The sequence below is a fragment of the Ursus maritimus genome, assembly GCF_017311325.1.
Source record: "Ursus maritimus isolate PB19 chromosome X unlocalized genomic scaffold, ASM1731132v1 scaffold_X1, whole genome shotgun sequence".
In the NCBI taxonomy this organism is placed as follows: Eukaryota; Metazoa; Chordata; class Mammalia; order Carnivora; family Ursidae; genus Ursus; species Ursus maritimus.
Window position 1 is genome coordinate 4,621,603 of NW_024423319.1, and position 13,894 is coordinate 4,635,496.

The 13,894-nt window shown below is 38.5% G+C and overlaps 1 protein-coding gene across 5 annotated transcripts in view; it reads right to left on the reverse strand.

The window, feature by feature from the left end:
* The window catches only part of ENOX2 (ecto-NOX disulfide-thiol exchanger 2), a 264,867-nt gene that overhangs the window by 15,624 nt on the left and 235,349 nt on the right, over positions 1 to 13,894 (reverse strand). For all 5 annotated transcript variants that reach the window (XM_008701635.2, XM_008701637.2, XM_040627347.1 and 2 more), the window contains one exon: positions 8,847 to 8,961. In XM_008701635.2, the coding sequence (XP_008699857.2) occupies positions 8,847 to 8,961 (115 nt within the window). The remainder of the gene's footprint in view (positions 1 to 8,846; positions 8,962 to 13,894) is intronic.

A 13,894-nucleotide genomic window follows, 5' to 3' on the forward strand; every position in this document is an offset into this window, starting at 1 on the left:
TCATATGTCATGCATCATTAGGGAATTACAAATTAAAAGAACAATGACATACCACTATACACCTATTAGAATGGTCAAAATCCAAAACAATGACAACACCAAGTGCTGGAAAGGATGTGAAGCAAACAGAAACTCTCCTTCATTGCTGATGGGGAATGCAAAATGCTACTGGCACTTTGGAAGATACTTTGGCAATTTCTTATAAGACTAAACATACTCTTACCATACAATCCAGCAATCATGCTCCCTCGTGTTTACCCAAGTGAACTGAAAACTTATGTTCCCACAAAAATATGCACACGGATTTTATAGCAGATTTCTTCTGGCAGTTTTATAATTGCCCCAACTTGGAAACAGCTGCAATGTTCTTTAGTAGATTAATGAATAAATTGTGGTACATCCAGAAATGGAATATTATTCAATGCTAAAAAGAAATGAGTGATCAAGCCATGAAAAGACCTGGAGGAAATGTAAATGCATATTACTAAGTGAAAGAAGCCAATTGAAAAGGCTACATAACTGTATGATTCCAACTATATGGCATTCTGGAAAAGGCAAAACAATGGAGTCAGTAAAAAGGTTAAAAAACCCCCACAAATCCTAACCTGGTTGCCAGGGGCTGGGGGAGGGAAGAACAAATGGGCAGAGCACAGAGGATTTTTAGGGCAGTGGAACTATTCTGTATGATACTATAATGGTAAATACATACATTTTAAAGATTTGTCCAAACCCATAGAATGTACAATAATACCAAGAGTGCACTCTAATGCAAACTATGAACTTTGGGTGATAATGATGTATTCACTGATTGTAAGCAATGTATCCCTGTAGTGCAGGACATCAGTAGTGGAGGGGGGGCTATGTATGTGTGTGGGGGAGACAGGGGTATTTGGAAAGTCTTTACTTCTTGTTCAATATTGTTGTAAATCTAAGACTGCTCTAAAAAATTAAATGATTAATTAAAAAAAAACCCAAGACACAAGAGGAAAACTTGGTTAGCTTTATTTATGGTTATGGCACATTTTTCAAGGCCAAAAATCAGAAAAGCTATTATAAAATATTTAATCAGAGGATTTTCATTCATTCAACAAACTCTGAGTACCTTCCCTGTACCAGGCTTATGATAACAGTAAAAAATGAGATTCCACTAATCTCTATGGTTCACCGTCCAAATTAATGGAAACAGTTGTAGTTTATTCCTTTTTTTGATTCCTGATGGAGCATAAAGCCCAGAAAAGAGGTGTTAGCAAAATGGATCAAAATTAAAAACCTGTATATTAAATGTATGAGAATGTTAAAAGGCAACTTGTCAAAGGTGTGCATTTTTTCAGCTACTTATGGGGAGGGTCTCTGAGTAGAAGAAAGTAAAAGAAAGTAATGGAAATAAAATCTTCAAGATTATTAGCTATAAGTGGTGGAAGAACGGTTCTGTAAAGGGATTTCAAAGACAAGAGTCATTCTCTACAATAAATGGAAAGAAGTTGTGCTTTACGAAGACGAAATACATAGAAGAAAATAATATTCTGAGGGACAAAACATCCTCTATTTCTAAAAGAAAGCTACTCCAAGGGGGTGGTGTGGGGTTTAATTCTGCGCTTTCAACCTGAGGGTTTTGCTGAAACAATCAGGTACCAGCATATGCTGATGTAATCAGATTGTCTATCCAAATTAGAGAGTGGCAATTCTTCCTATTACATGTTCTCTTGTTTTCTGTGAATAGCCATGCAATTATCCTGATATGGCAGTTTGAACCTTGTATTTTAATTTTTAAAAAGAAATTACAAAAATCTTTGGCACGACACATTCATTGTACGTTTAGTTTTATTATGGATTTTAATTTTTGCTGTAATCTTACAGCTTTTGTGTCTTTGAAGAGAAAGCTGTTACACAGAGAGTTGAATTCCCAGCACTGTAAATACTATCTATCCTTGCCATCTCTCCCAGTAGCAGGGATACCTGTTGTCAGACAGGGAGCATTCCTCACAATCACAGCACTAAAAGAAGATGCTAAAAGTGAAGATGACTGTATATACAGGAAAGTGTATGGCAGAAGGGACATGAGCTATCTGCCAAAAGGGAAGAAATATTTGAATTGCTTGTTGGGTCAGTACCAAGGATAGCATCTTGAGCTGGAGTTCCGCTGAATAACACAGAGGCTCCTCTGTAAATCAAATGACTGCTACAGATATAAAGTTATTCATTTCTGCTTTGGTTTGCATGTTTGTCCTCTGGCAAGGCATACGGCTCAATACTAAATAGTGATATTTCATCTTCCTCCTTTTGTTTCTTCTTGTACTGCAGGCTAGTGATTATGCTCATGTCTTACGAGTCATGTGGAGAAATGTGGAAAAGGGCAGAGATCTAGGAGAATGGCTAGAGGCATAATCTCCAGTTTATTTTTTTATTTTTTAATAAATGCAGAAATATTTTCCCTCTGAGCAAATGAGGAGGAGAGACTGATTCTCTCCCAGGGGGAAAGGGCATGCTGATGAGCGGAGATAGATTCCTACAGCCAAGTGCGAACAGATAATAATCTCCTCAGTTTGGACCTGTCACTAAGCAAAAGAAAATGTGATCTCCTCTAATGCCACCAGGGCACCTTACTTACAAAATGTATTTCCCACTCCCTGAAATGAGGGTTTTTGTCATTTTAATGAGGACACCAAGTCTTTACTTCCACAGACTTAATATTAATTGGGCCCATTTCTGAAGTTGGAGTTCTTTGTACATTGCCAGAACATTGAAAAGTTCAATATTACCTTTTAATAATATGTTTGAGTAGGTGAATCCATCAGTCCTGATACTAAAGAGCATAGTACAGTGAATTTATTCATATCTTGCCATCATTAGTTCTTGGCTGCTCCTTTTTGACTATTTCCTATGTGGAAAAAACGTTTCTCTTTATGGGGATTGCTCCTCAGATCTGAAGGCTGCCAGTTCATCATGGCAATATGAACGTACGAAGGCAGCTGTGAATTCTTTTTAGAGGAGCCACTCAGAGCAAAATCCGAGATATGTTTTTCTATGACAAAAGATCTAAAAGGATTTTGTGCCATTAAAAAATTAATGCCTGAGTTTCTTCGGTGGTACAAAGAAAACAACAAAAATTTTAATGGAAGCAAATTGAGGGGGTTGGCCACCCTCACAAAGCTGCATTACAGGAGATGCTTAAAAAATGTCTCCAAATTATTGAAGGAAGATGTGTAACAAATGTTACCAAATTATAGAAGGGAAGATGTGCAACATTCCTCTCAAGGGTCCTAAAAAATGTTTGAGCTGGAGTGATTCACGAAGAGAAAAAGCCAAAAAGAACAAAGTGGAAAGAGAGAGGGAGATGATATGTGTGGTTGCAGGCCAGTTCAGGGAAATTTTTAAGTGAGTTCCCTGACCTCCCAAAGCCTTGCTTTCCTTATCTCTGCAGGTCATTACTCCAGTGAGGCTGCTACCAGTATGGATGCACCAGGGACTTCGCTGTTTCTCCTCTGAGATCTCTAAATTCCCGTCTCAAACACAGTATCTTCATCTGTCAGTTACCTCACTGCCCCTCATCACCTTGAGACGCTGCTCTCTTTCTTTGCTGGGGACCTTTAATCTCTTCGAGTGGCCAACTTCACCCAGTCCATTAACTATTTTCTGGCTAAACAGATTCCACTGCAAACTCCTTAGTACCCTATATTCCTTCACCCTCCTAAAAACCTTTGGCCAGTCTTACCATGCCAATTCCTAGCTCATGGTCACTCGACTCAACTTTGCACCTTATCCTGGGTTGCAGAGGACTCTTATAGGAAGTTGCAGAGCTGGGCAGTCCTGGTCAATACAGACTCATGTTGGTCCTTGCTGGTAGGTCTCTTACCTCTCACTGATTTCTTCCATCCTGCCCAGTGTGTTTATTCCAGGTCTGCTCCTGTCTCCTCATGGTCTCATTTCCAAAGCATTTCCCTAATTATTTTTTTATAATAATTTTTTTTATGTTATATTAGTCACCATATGGTACATCCCTAGTTTTTGATGTAAAGTTCCATGATTCATTACTTGTGTATAACACCCATTTAGAGAGGCGTGGGGAGATGGGCAGAGAATCCTCAAGCAGACTCCCCACTGAGCATGGAGCCTGACATGGGGCTCGATCCCAGGACCCTGAGATCATGACCTGAGAGTCTGACGTTTAACTGACTGAGCCACCCAGGTGCCCCTAGACTGTTCTTTTTCTAACTCTCTGCAAACTCCTCCTTCTTTCCTTCTCCCTTACTGTGGGTAGCCACCAAAGTTCTGTATTTAGCCCTTTGCTCTTCTTTTTCTCACTTGTCTTTCACAATCATTTATTCACATCCTCCAAGCTTTAGCCAACACCTCTGTACTACCATCTTCTATTCCTTCTACTTCTTGAACCCTGATTTGAATATAAATCCTTTATATCTATTTCCTAACTACCTACTGTCTGAAACTGATCTCATATTTTACAAATGAGTCCCATGCACCAGTCCATTTCTGTCAGTGCTACTAGTATGTGTTTAATTTGTAACCCCCTCCTCAAAAAAAAAAAACTTTATGTTGAAGCCCTCAGAATGTGACCTAATTTGGAAATAGGATCTTTACAGAGGTAATCAAGTTAAAATGAGGTCATTCAGGTGGGCTTATGGACTTATACGACTGGTGTACTTACAGAAAGGAGAAATTTGGACACAGAGACACGCAAACAGGGAGAATGTCATGTAAACATGAAGGCAGAGATTGGGGTGATGCATGTACAAGCCAAAGAGTGTCAAAGATTACCAACAAACCATTAGAAGCTAGGAGAGAGGCCTGGTACAGATTCTCCCTCACAGCCCTCAAGAGGAACGCACCCTGATGACACCTAAATATCAGATTTCTGGCCTCCAGAACTGTGAAGCAATAAACTTCTGTTGTTTAAGCCACTTAGTTTGTGGTTCTTTGTTGTAGTAGCTCTAGCAAACTAATAGGACCACTGACCCTCCAATCTCCCAAACTAGAAAACCTAGCCTCATCTCAGGTTCTTGCTTTTTCTTCATCATCTGTATCCAATCTGGTGCCAAAGACTTTAGTTATTCTTCTGAAGTGACTTCTAGCATCTTTAATCATATTTTCTGTTACATCTTTTTCTTTTATCATTTTATCTCAGTTCCTGTTACCTTCACTCTAGTCCCAGGCTTCATCATTTTATATCTAAATTCCTATAAAAGTCTCTGGCAGGTCTCTCTTTCTCCAAAATTTATTTCCTAAAATATATAATTCATGTTGCTTTTATCATACCAGTACCATGATTGAGACATGCTTATAGTGCCATATTGTCTATTATGCTAAACGTAACCTTGGCATTCATGGTTCCCCATAATCTAGACCCATCTTGTCCACTCCATCTTTTTTTTTAAAAGATTTTATTTATTTATTCGACAGAGATAGAGACAGCCAGCGAGAGAGGGAACACAAGCAGGGGGAGTGGGAGAGGAAGAAGCAGGCTCATAGCGGAAGAGCCTGATGTGGGGCTCGATCCCAGAATGCCGGGATCACGCCCTGAGCCGAAGGCAGACGCTTAACCGCTGTGCCACCCAGGCGCCCCTGTCCACTCCATCTTTTATCCCCCTATACCCATCATCTTTATTTCCCTCTCTGAGCCCTGTTCCTTCTCCTCTCCTGCCTCCACATCAAGATACTTTCTTACTCTCCTTCTTCTCATCCAAACCTGTTCATCTTTCAAGGTCCTAATCAGTTCTCACTGAATGCAACTACTCTGGCCACACTAATATCTCTTGGCCTTGCTGCATTCTAATCAGTACCTTACAGGTTAGAAGCAAGTGGTATTTCTTATATTTTATGTAAATTTACACATATTGCACCTTTATTTCCATGAGCTTATAGGATGCAGTCTTTATCAATTAATTGGTCAAACTCTTAAAGAGGGAATGATGAGAGGTGGGGGGAGGAAAAGAAGGAGATCGGAAACCAAGAGAAGTAAAAACTTTAGCTAGAACAATGAAGGAGAATGAGTCTCAGTCAATGTTTTCCAAATGTGCTCCCTGGACTATCAGCATCCAAATCGTTTAGGATGCCTGATAAAATGCAAATTCCTGAACTTCATTACAGACCTACTTAATCAAACCCTGCAGTCCAGAAATCTGATTTTTTAAAGGTAACCCAATGATGCTTATATATACCAAATCTGAGAACCACTAGTCTAAGTGGAGAAGGCAGATAATAGATGCTGAAAAGGAACAGCTGTTCTTAGGTTTACTGGGCACATGTACTTTCCATCAGGGCTAACGATAGAATGAAATAGTTTTACACTATCATGATTTGCTTTGATGTGACTCCCCCTCTTTAACACATTGCTTTGAGCACAGCAGTCCTTTCTTCCATGGCAAGAAGGTTTCTAGTACTGCATCACAAATATGGGCTGGGTAATACAGAGTCCCTTGAAGAACAGAAATTTTGTGGTACTCCAAGGAAAGGTCACTGAGACTGCTAGGCTAGCTGTGACTCTTACTTTCTTCAGGAAGTAAAATTTAACCAGACACATGCTCCTAGGTTCCTGGAATTCAAATTTGGTAGCATGGAGAGAGAAAAAAAACAATCTGAGATCTAGTGCTTAAGCTTTTAATTGGAACCAAGTGAAACTAAAACATGAAGCTGATTTAGATAAAACCTGAGGACCCACTTACTGGCTCACACTGAGCAGGATTTCTGCAGCTGACTACTACAGAAGCAAGATAACAAAATTAGATACGATCGAGGGGAAGAAAAATGCACAAAAGTCCTTGAATTAAAATGAATTGAAACCTTCTGGGAGAAAAGCTATTTGGTAAGCTCCATTAAGTCTATTGTAGATAGCTTTATTTGACAAAGCAGCATCCTGGCATGTGGAACAGGAAAGAAAATAGCTATAAGATGATCTGTCAGGGAGTTTCCAGTCTCTAAACGAATAAGATTCTGTGCAGTAGCCAATACAGCTTTTAACTCAAAAGAGATACAGAAGCAAAATCCAATTATATAACTCTAGTAAGTGCATTTAATCTGAATCTCCCATACACCCCCCTCCCCCATTAACTCCTCAAATTCAGCAATTTATCAAGCAAATATTCAAACTTACAGTCACATTCATTTCAGGGGAACACTGGATTAACACTATACAATACTGCAGATACTGAGATGGAGACAGTTCTATAAGTCAAAGATTAGTCAGCTATAAAACATCTTGGCTAAGCACTTAACTAATTTGAATAGCTCAATTATTATGAAACTCTTGTTTTTTTTAGCTATAAGTTTATAGTATGTGTTTTCAGTAATTAGTTCACTGTTCTGAAAATGCTATCTACTGATTACAAAGGATTTATTCAATATTTATGGAGGTTTAGATGTTTAGGGATCTAACATATGGCAGAAATACAGGAAATTCAGATGTAACAGCTACAAATGCCTTTTTAAAAGTCTGATTTGGTAGTTTTCTTTCCTTAAGAATTTCTGTTCATGGAGTGAAGATTCTAGGGCCACTCAAGTGGCTATAGAGCTGCTGACTTTAATATGCAAGTACTAAAACCAAGAAATCCTGACTTGCATTATAATCAATTGGTTCTCTGGGTCTCTGACTCTCTCTCTCTCTCTCTCTCTCTCACACACACACACACACACACACACACACACACACAATAAGGACAGCATACTATGATATCTCCAAAGTCTAGCACAGTGCTTGGCATGCAATAGTTATTAAATGAATGAATGAATTCATTTGGCCATCCCAACATTCCTGGTAGATGGTTGTATAATGTACTTCTTACAAGGGTGAAACCTGAGCTCAGTGGGACAGAAGTCCTTCTTGAGTCAAAAAAACACAGTTGGGACTGGAACTCAGGTCTTCTAACTTTAGGTCCAAGGCTTTGTCCACTGCACCTTACCGACTCCTAAGACTTTCTAGAATGGCTTACCTGAAAACACTGGGTTTTTGCCTGATATTTTAATCTCCCTTCTGGTAATTCTCTCCCTGGTTTGTTATGAAATTGAAAGGTGGTGTAGTGTCATATTGTTCAACAGGTTTGCGTTATGAGTTCCACTGGGGACCCACATCGTGGCCTGTCTCACAGTGAAGTTCCAACTGTACTAAGTAAGAGCAAAAGCCTTTACCCAGACATCTGTCTGTAGACTCCTGTATGGTTCCCAGTAAACCCCTAATTAACCACAATAAAAGTCAGCAGATAGGTAGGTTGTCAAATATTATAAATATTTCCCCTTAGTTGGTAGTCTCTTAATTTTGTGATTCTTTAAAGAAAAATATTTAATTTATATGAAGATAAATTTATCAAAAGTATCTTTTATGATTTCTATCTTTGGAGACCTTCATCCCAAATTATACAACCAATTTCTATATTTTCCAGAATTTCTTTTGCTATGTTTTTTCTTATATCTGAATCTTAAATCTATCTGTTACAAATTTTGGTGTAAGGTATATGTGATGTAGGGATCTAACTACTTTTTACAATGTTTGGCTAGTTGTCTATTTATGCGTAAGCTCTCTTGTGACTCCTATTATAGAATATATTATTAATAAATCCAAATCAAGTATAGAACAATGCTGCCTAAATGTCTAGTCCTCCTAAGAGAAGAAAGTCCACTTTTAATTTGGCACTATAATGGAATATGGGAGTGAATAAGAAGATTCTGTAGCCACAGGGTTGATATTCAGCCACTGTGTACTTATATGCCTATGCCAATTGTTTCTCGCTGGTTCCAGACTGATGGTTTTGTGCCCATACCTTACTGGATGTTAGAAGTTTTAAAATATCATCCCTGCAAGTAGATGTTAGTTAAATGAAACAAAGCAGAATTATCTTTACCTGATTCCTCAGTTTCTTTTGTTTCTGTGGTTTCTTCTATTTCATCATCGGACATCTCCATTTCTTCTTCTCGCCTGATTCCCATTAATTCATCATTATGTATGTTGCGAATTTCCTAAGGTTAAAAGTTATGTTTTGTTGGTGGGAAAGCTTTGAAAATGTTGAAGAAATGAACAGAGTTAAGGATAAGATGAAGCAGGGCTTTTTGACATATGACAAAACTCCAGAGTACTCTTAAGGCGAGGGCAAAGGGGCGTGTTGGGGCTGAAACTGTCTCAACAGACAAAGCAGACTTTGTACATTCTGTCTTCCATAAGGCATTCTTTCCATATCCAGAGCTCTGGATATGGTAGTTGATGATTCTTATGTCCCTCCTATATTAGAAAAGTACTACTGGTCATGAAAGGCCTCTTACCTTTACATGGATTTCTGGACTTTCCTTGAAGGGTTTTGCCATTTTCACCTTTCCATGTCAAATCCTTTAATTTTGCATCTTTCCATCCTCTTCCCTCTCCACTTACAGACTTACTCAACAGAACTCTTTTTTTAAAATTATGTTCAGTTAGCCAACATATAGTACATCATTAGTTTTTAATGTAGTGTTCAACGATTCATTAGTCTAACTTTTGCAGGTTTAGAAGTTACAGCAAAAATGAGCTGTCAGGAGTGAACTTCTATCAGATCAACCCTTCCATGGATAATAACTATACTCTGAACAAAACACAAAATCAAACCAAGCCAAACCCCTAACTACTTAATGGCACTGGAGAGCAAACAAAAGCAGGCATATCCAAAGAGCGGCTGACACTTGGAAGGCTGTGGGTCTCAGTTTTTTAAGAGCCTTTTAGTCTGACAGCAGACCACAGTTAGCAGCTCACAGGGTGGCTACATTTTTAATAGAAAACTCTGTCTTTATATGCTAAAGAAATCAAGGATATAGCCACAGGAAAGTGAGGAGGGGAATCCCAGAGACAGCCAGAGAGAGAGAGAGAGAGAGAGAGAGAGAGAGAAAGAGATCCAAATTCTGCATATAATATCTGCTCAAATTTCTGCATGACCTTTGAACCATGGAAGCACAGGACAGATTCCAAACAACACAGCTAAGTCTAAAAGAACTGAACTGAAATTTGAGCTGCCACCTAAGACAGAATTTCCAGCTTAAACAATTAAGTAAATTGACCATTAAAACAAAAGAAACCAAAGTCAACCTTCTTTGGAAGAACATAACAAAATGAACATAACAGAATATAACCAGAACCTTAAAAGCAAAATACTCAAAAAAATGTAGGCAAAGCCCCAAATTACTTGATATACAAAGAACTAGGATGAGATGACCCATCTTCAAGAGAAAAGATCATCAACAGAAATCAAACAGAAATGAACCAGATATGGCAGTTAGCAAAGAGTTAAAGCAGCTATTATAATTATCTCAGTGATGGAAAGGAAACATGCTCATAATGAATGAAAAGATGAGAAATCTTGGCAGAGAAACAGAAACCTTAGAAAAGAACCGACTGGAAATTCTAAAACTGAAAAATATAATATCCAAAATAAAAGTAACTGGATGAGCCTAATTTTATAATAGAGATGGCAGAACAAAGAGAGAACTTAAAGAGAGAACAATACAAACTTATCCAATCTGAAGAACAGAGAGAAACTAACTGGAATCACAAAGAGAAGAGATTAAATGATTCAAGATACTTGAAGAAAAAAATAGTTGAAGATGTTTCAACTTTGATGAAAGACACTAATCTATATATTCAAGGAGCTCAGTGAACCCCAGGCAGGAGATGTGTGAAAAAGGTATGTCTAAGAATACCATAGTCAAATTGCTGAAAACTGAAACATTAAGAGAAACTCTTTAACTCTTTAGTTAGCTAAACTCATTGTGATAATCATTTCACAATCCCTGTTGGTCAAATCATAATGCTGTGCATCTAAAACTTATACAATACTGTATGTCAGTTCTACCCTCAGTAAAACTGGAAGAATAGAGAAACTCTTAAAAGCAGCCAGAAAACAACAACACCACATTATATACAATGAGACAATTTGAATACTTTGATTTCTTTCAGAAACAATATAGGCCAGAAGTCAGGGGAACAATATCTTTAAAGTGCAGGAAGAAATAAAAATACCTGCTTGTTCAGAATTCTATATGCAGAGAAAAGTTCTTTCAAGAATGAAGATGAATTAAATCTATTTTCAGACAAATGTAAATGTAAGAATTTGTCATCCAAAGATTTGCACTATAAGAAATGTGGAAGAAAGTTCCTCAGGCTGGAGGGAAGTGCTACCAGCTGTAAACACAGATCTTCACGTAGGCATGAAGAACTTTGGAAATGATGGAGATCACACTGGAAAAGTCACTTTAAAAAGTGTCAGCATGAAAACTGTGCATTTTGGAGAAGCTTGCAATCATTTAGAGGCCACTTAATGCCTGTCAGAGGCTTCTCAGCACTGAGATGAGAATTCCTTGCCTACATTAGCCCCGATTGGGCCATAATACAGGAAATATCCAAAGCTGTCTGGTGAAAATTGCCTCCATTTAGGGGGATTATAAATATTTCAAATGGATTTCTTAATAATTAATGCTATAGTTAATTACTATCTCAACTAATCTCCTTTTTTATGCCTTTTAAAAACACAAGCTATTCAGTATTTTCACTGGTAGTTAAGAGATAATATAAAATAGAAGTAATAGAAAATAGAACTACCAACATAGCATCTCTCATGTGCTGCAAGGGCATTACTTAAAATAGAAGAAAACAATGACTTGCTTGAGAAAAATGAACTTTAAAGGGCTGTGTCAAGAGAGAGATTTGCTATGTCTTATTCAAACTCATTGCATAGAGAAGAAAGGAATTGCTCATTTCTAGGAATTCATTCTGTCTCAGGAGTCTGGGTTTCAGTTATCATCAAAGAACGGTTACTGGCAAGGTGATTATAATGAGGTTTGACGCTGGCAAATTCGAATATTGTACAATTTGTGGCATCAGGAAAAGTTGTGGCTCTCCTAGTTGCCTAACAAAAATGTAGCCTGTTGGAAGGTGTAAGCAGAGACCAGCTCTGAATTCACAAGCATGTCATCTGATTCTGGGAAAGTTACTGTGTTTCTCAGAAGACTAAATTGTGTTTCTTCTAGGGAAATGTCCCAGGGCAGGAAGATCTAACTGAGAGCAAAGACATGCCCTGTAGCTGCTCAGCACCCACAAAATATCTTTTTGCTTCCAGCTGGGCAAGAAAGCATAATCTCTTCTGAGAAGTATAAAAAGCTCAATAACTAAGTGATACAGCTTATCTAGAGGTCTTTCGCATCTTCAAAAAATCTCCAGAAATAGAAAGACCTATGGGTAAATTTTACCTCAACGCCTGAAAATACTTCAGGAACAAGAGTTAGCAGTTCCTTTAGCTGATAATAAAATGAGGGTAAGAAAAACTAAGGGGACCCTTGTTCTCCACTGTTCAGTCAGGCATGCAAAGTGGCAGAGCCTAGAGCCTTCTTTTTTTTTTTTAATGTTTTTTTATTATATTATGTTAGTCACCATACTGTACATCCCTGGCTTTTGATGTAAAGTTCCATGATTCATTAGTTGCGTATAACACCCAGTACACCATGCAATACATGCCCTCCTTACTACCCATCACCAGCCTATCCCATTCCCCCACCCCCTCCCCTCTGAGGCCCTCAGTTTGTTTCTCATAGTCCATAGTCTCTCATGTTTCATTCTCCCTTCTGATTACCCCCCCCTTTCTTTATCTCTTTCTTCCCCTACCGATCTTCCTAGTTCTTATGTTCCATTAGCCATCAGGGAAATTCAAATCAGAACCACACTAAGATACCACCTTACGCCAGTTAGAATGGCAAAAATTGACAAGGCAAGAAACAACAATTGTTGGAGAGGATGTGGAGAAAGGGGATCCCTCCTACATTGTTGGTGGGAATGCAAGTTGGTACAGCCACTCTGGAAAACAGTGTGGAGGTCCCTTAAAAAGTTAAAAATGGAGCTACCCTATGATCCAGCCATTGCACTACTGGGTGTTTACCCCAAAGATACAGACGTAGTGAAGAGAAGGGCCATATGCACCCCAATGTTCATAGCAGCATTGTCCACAATAGCCAAATCGTGGAAAGAAACAAGATGCCCTTCAACAGATGAATGGATTAAGAAGTTGTGGTCCATATATACAAAGAATATTACTCAGCTATCAGAAAGAACGATTTCTCAACATTTGCTGCAACATGGACAGCACTGGAGGAGATAATGCTAAGTGAAATAAGTCAAGCAGAGAAAGACAATTATCATATGATTTCTCTCATCTATGGAACATAAGAACTAGGCAGAGCTTAGAGCCTTCTAACCACCAGGCAAACCCCTCTCAGCTACAAAGAAACTAAGCCCTGTATTGTTACTCTCCTATAAATATTCAATGGAAGTCACATGGATGGGATGAAGGCAAAGAGAACATCAGAGGTTATAGGGTACCATATTAAGGTAAACTCATGAGGAGCATTTAGTAAATGACAGTACCCCTAAGTAAAGCAAGTATGTTTTTAATTCTATGAAAGCCTTACTTTTAAAGCACTTGATATCCAAGATACCTGTTTTCTGTCTTTCTGGTTGGGTCAAAAAAGCTCTATTTTGGGAAGCAAACCCTAACAAATATCTTCAGAGTGAAGGACTAAAAGGTAACATTTCCCTAAGGAAGGCACTCTACCTAGCTGGGGCATAGGTGCAGGTAGGAGGACTCTGAGCCACTGAAGTGCAGGCAGCAAGGGAAGTAGCTGCCTCCCAGATTTGCCCCCTTTTCCATCCTGACATTTTGATCCAGGGCTGAAGCCAAAAGAGTGGCAATGGCAGGCAAAAACATTTTCCAGAAGTTTTCATTTTTAAATCTCTACCTGAAATTGACTGGGCCATGTCACTGAAAGACTATATTGAAAAAGGAAAGATAGCACTCCTGAAGTTTCTATTCCATTCTCCTGCCCCCAGTCAACCTGCGATATTTTTCATTCAAACAGCAAACTGTTAGTGATTTGTAAAAAT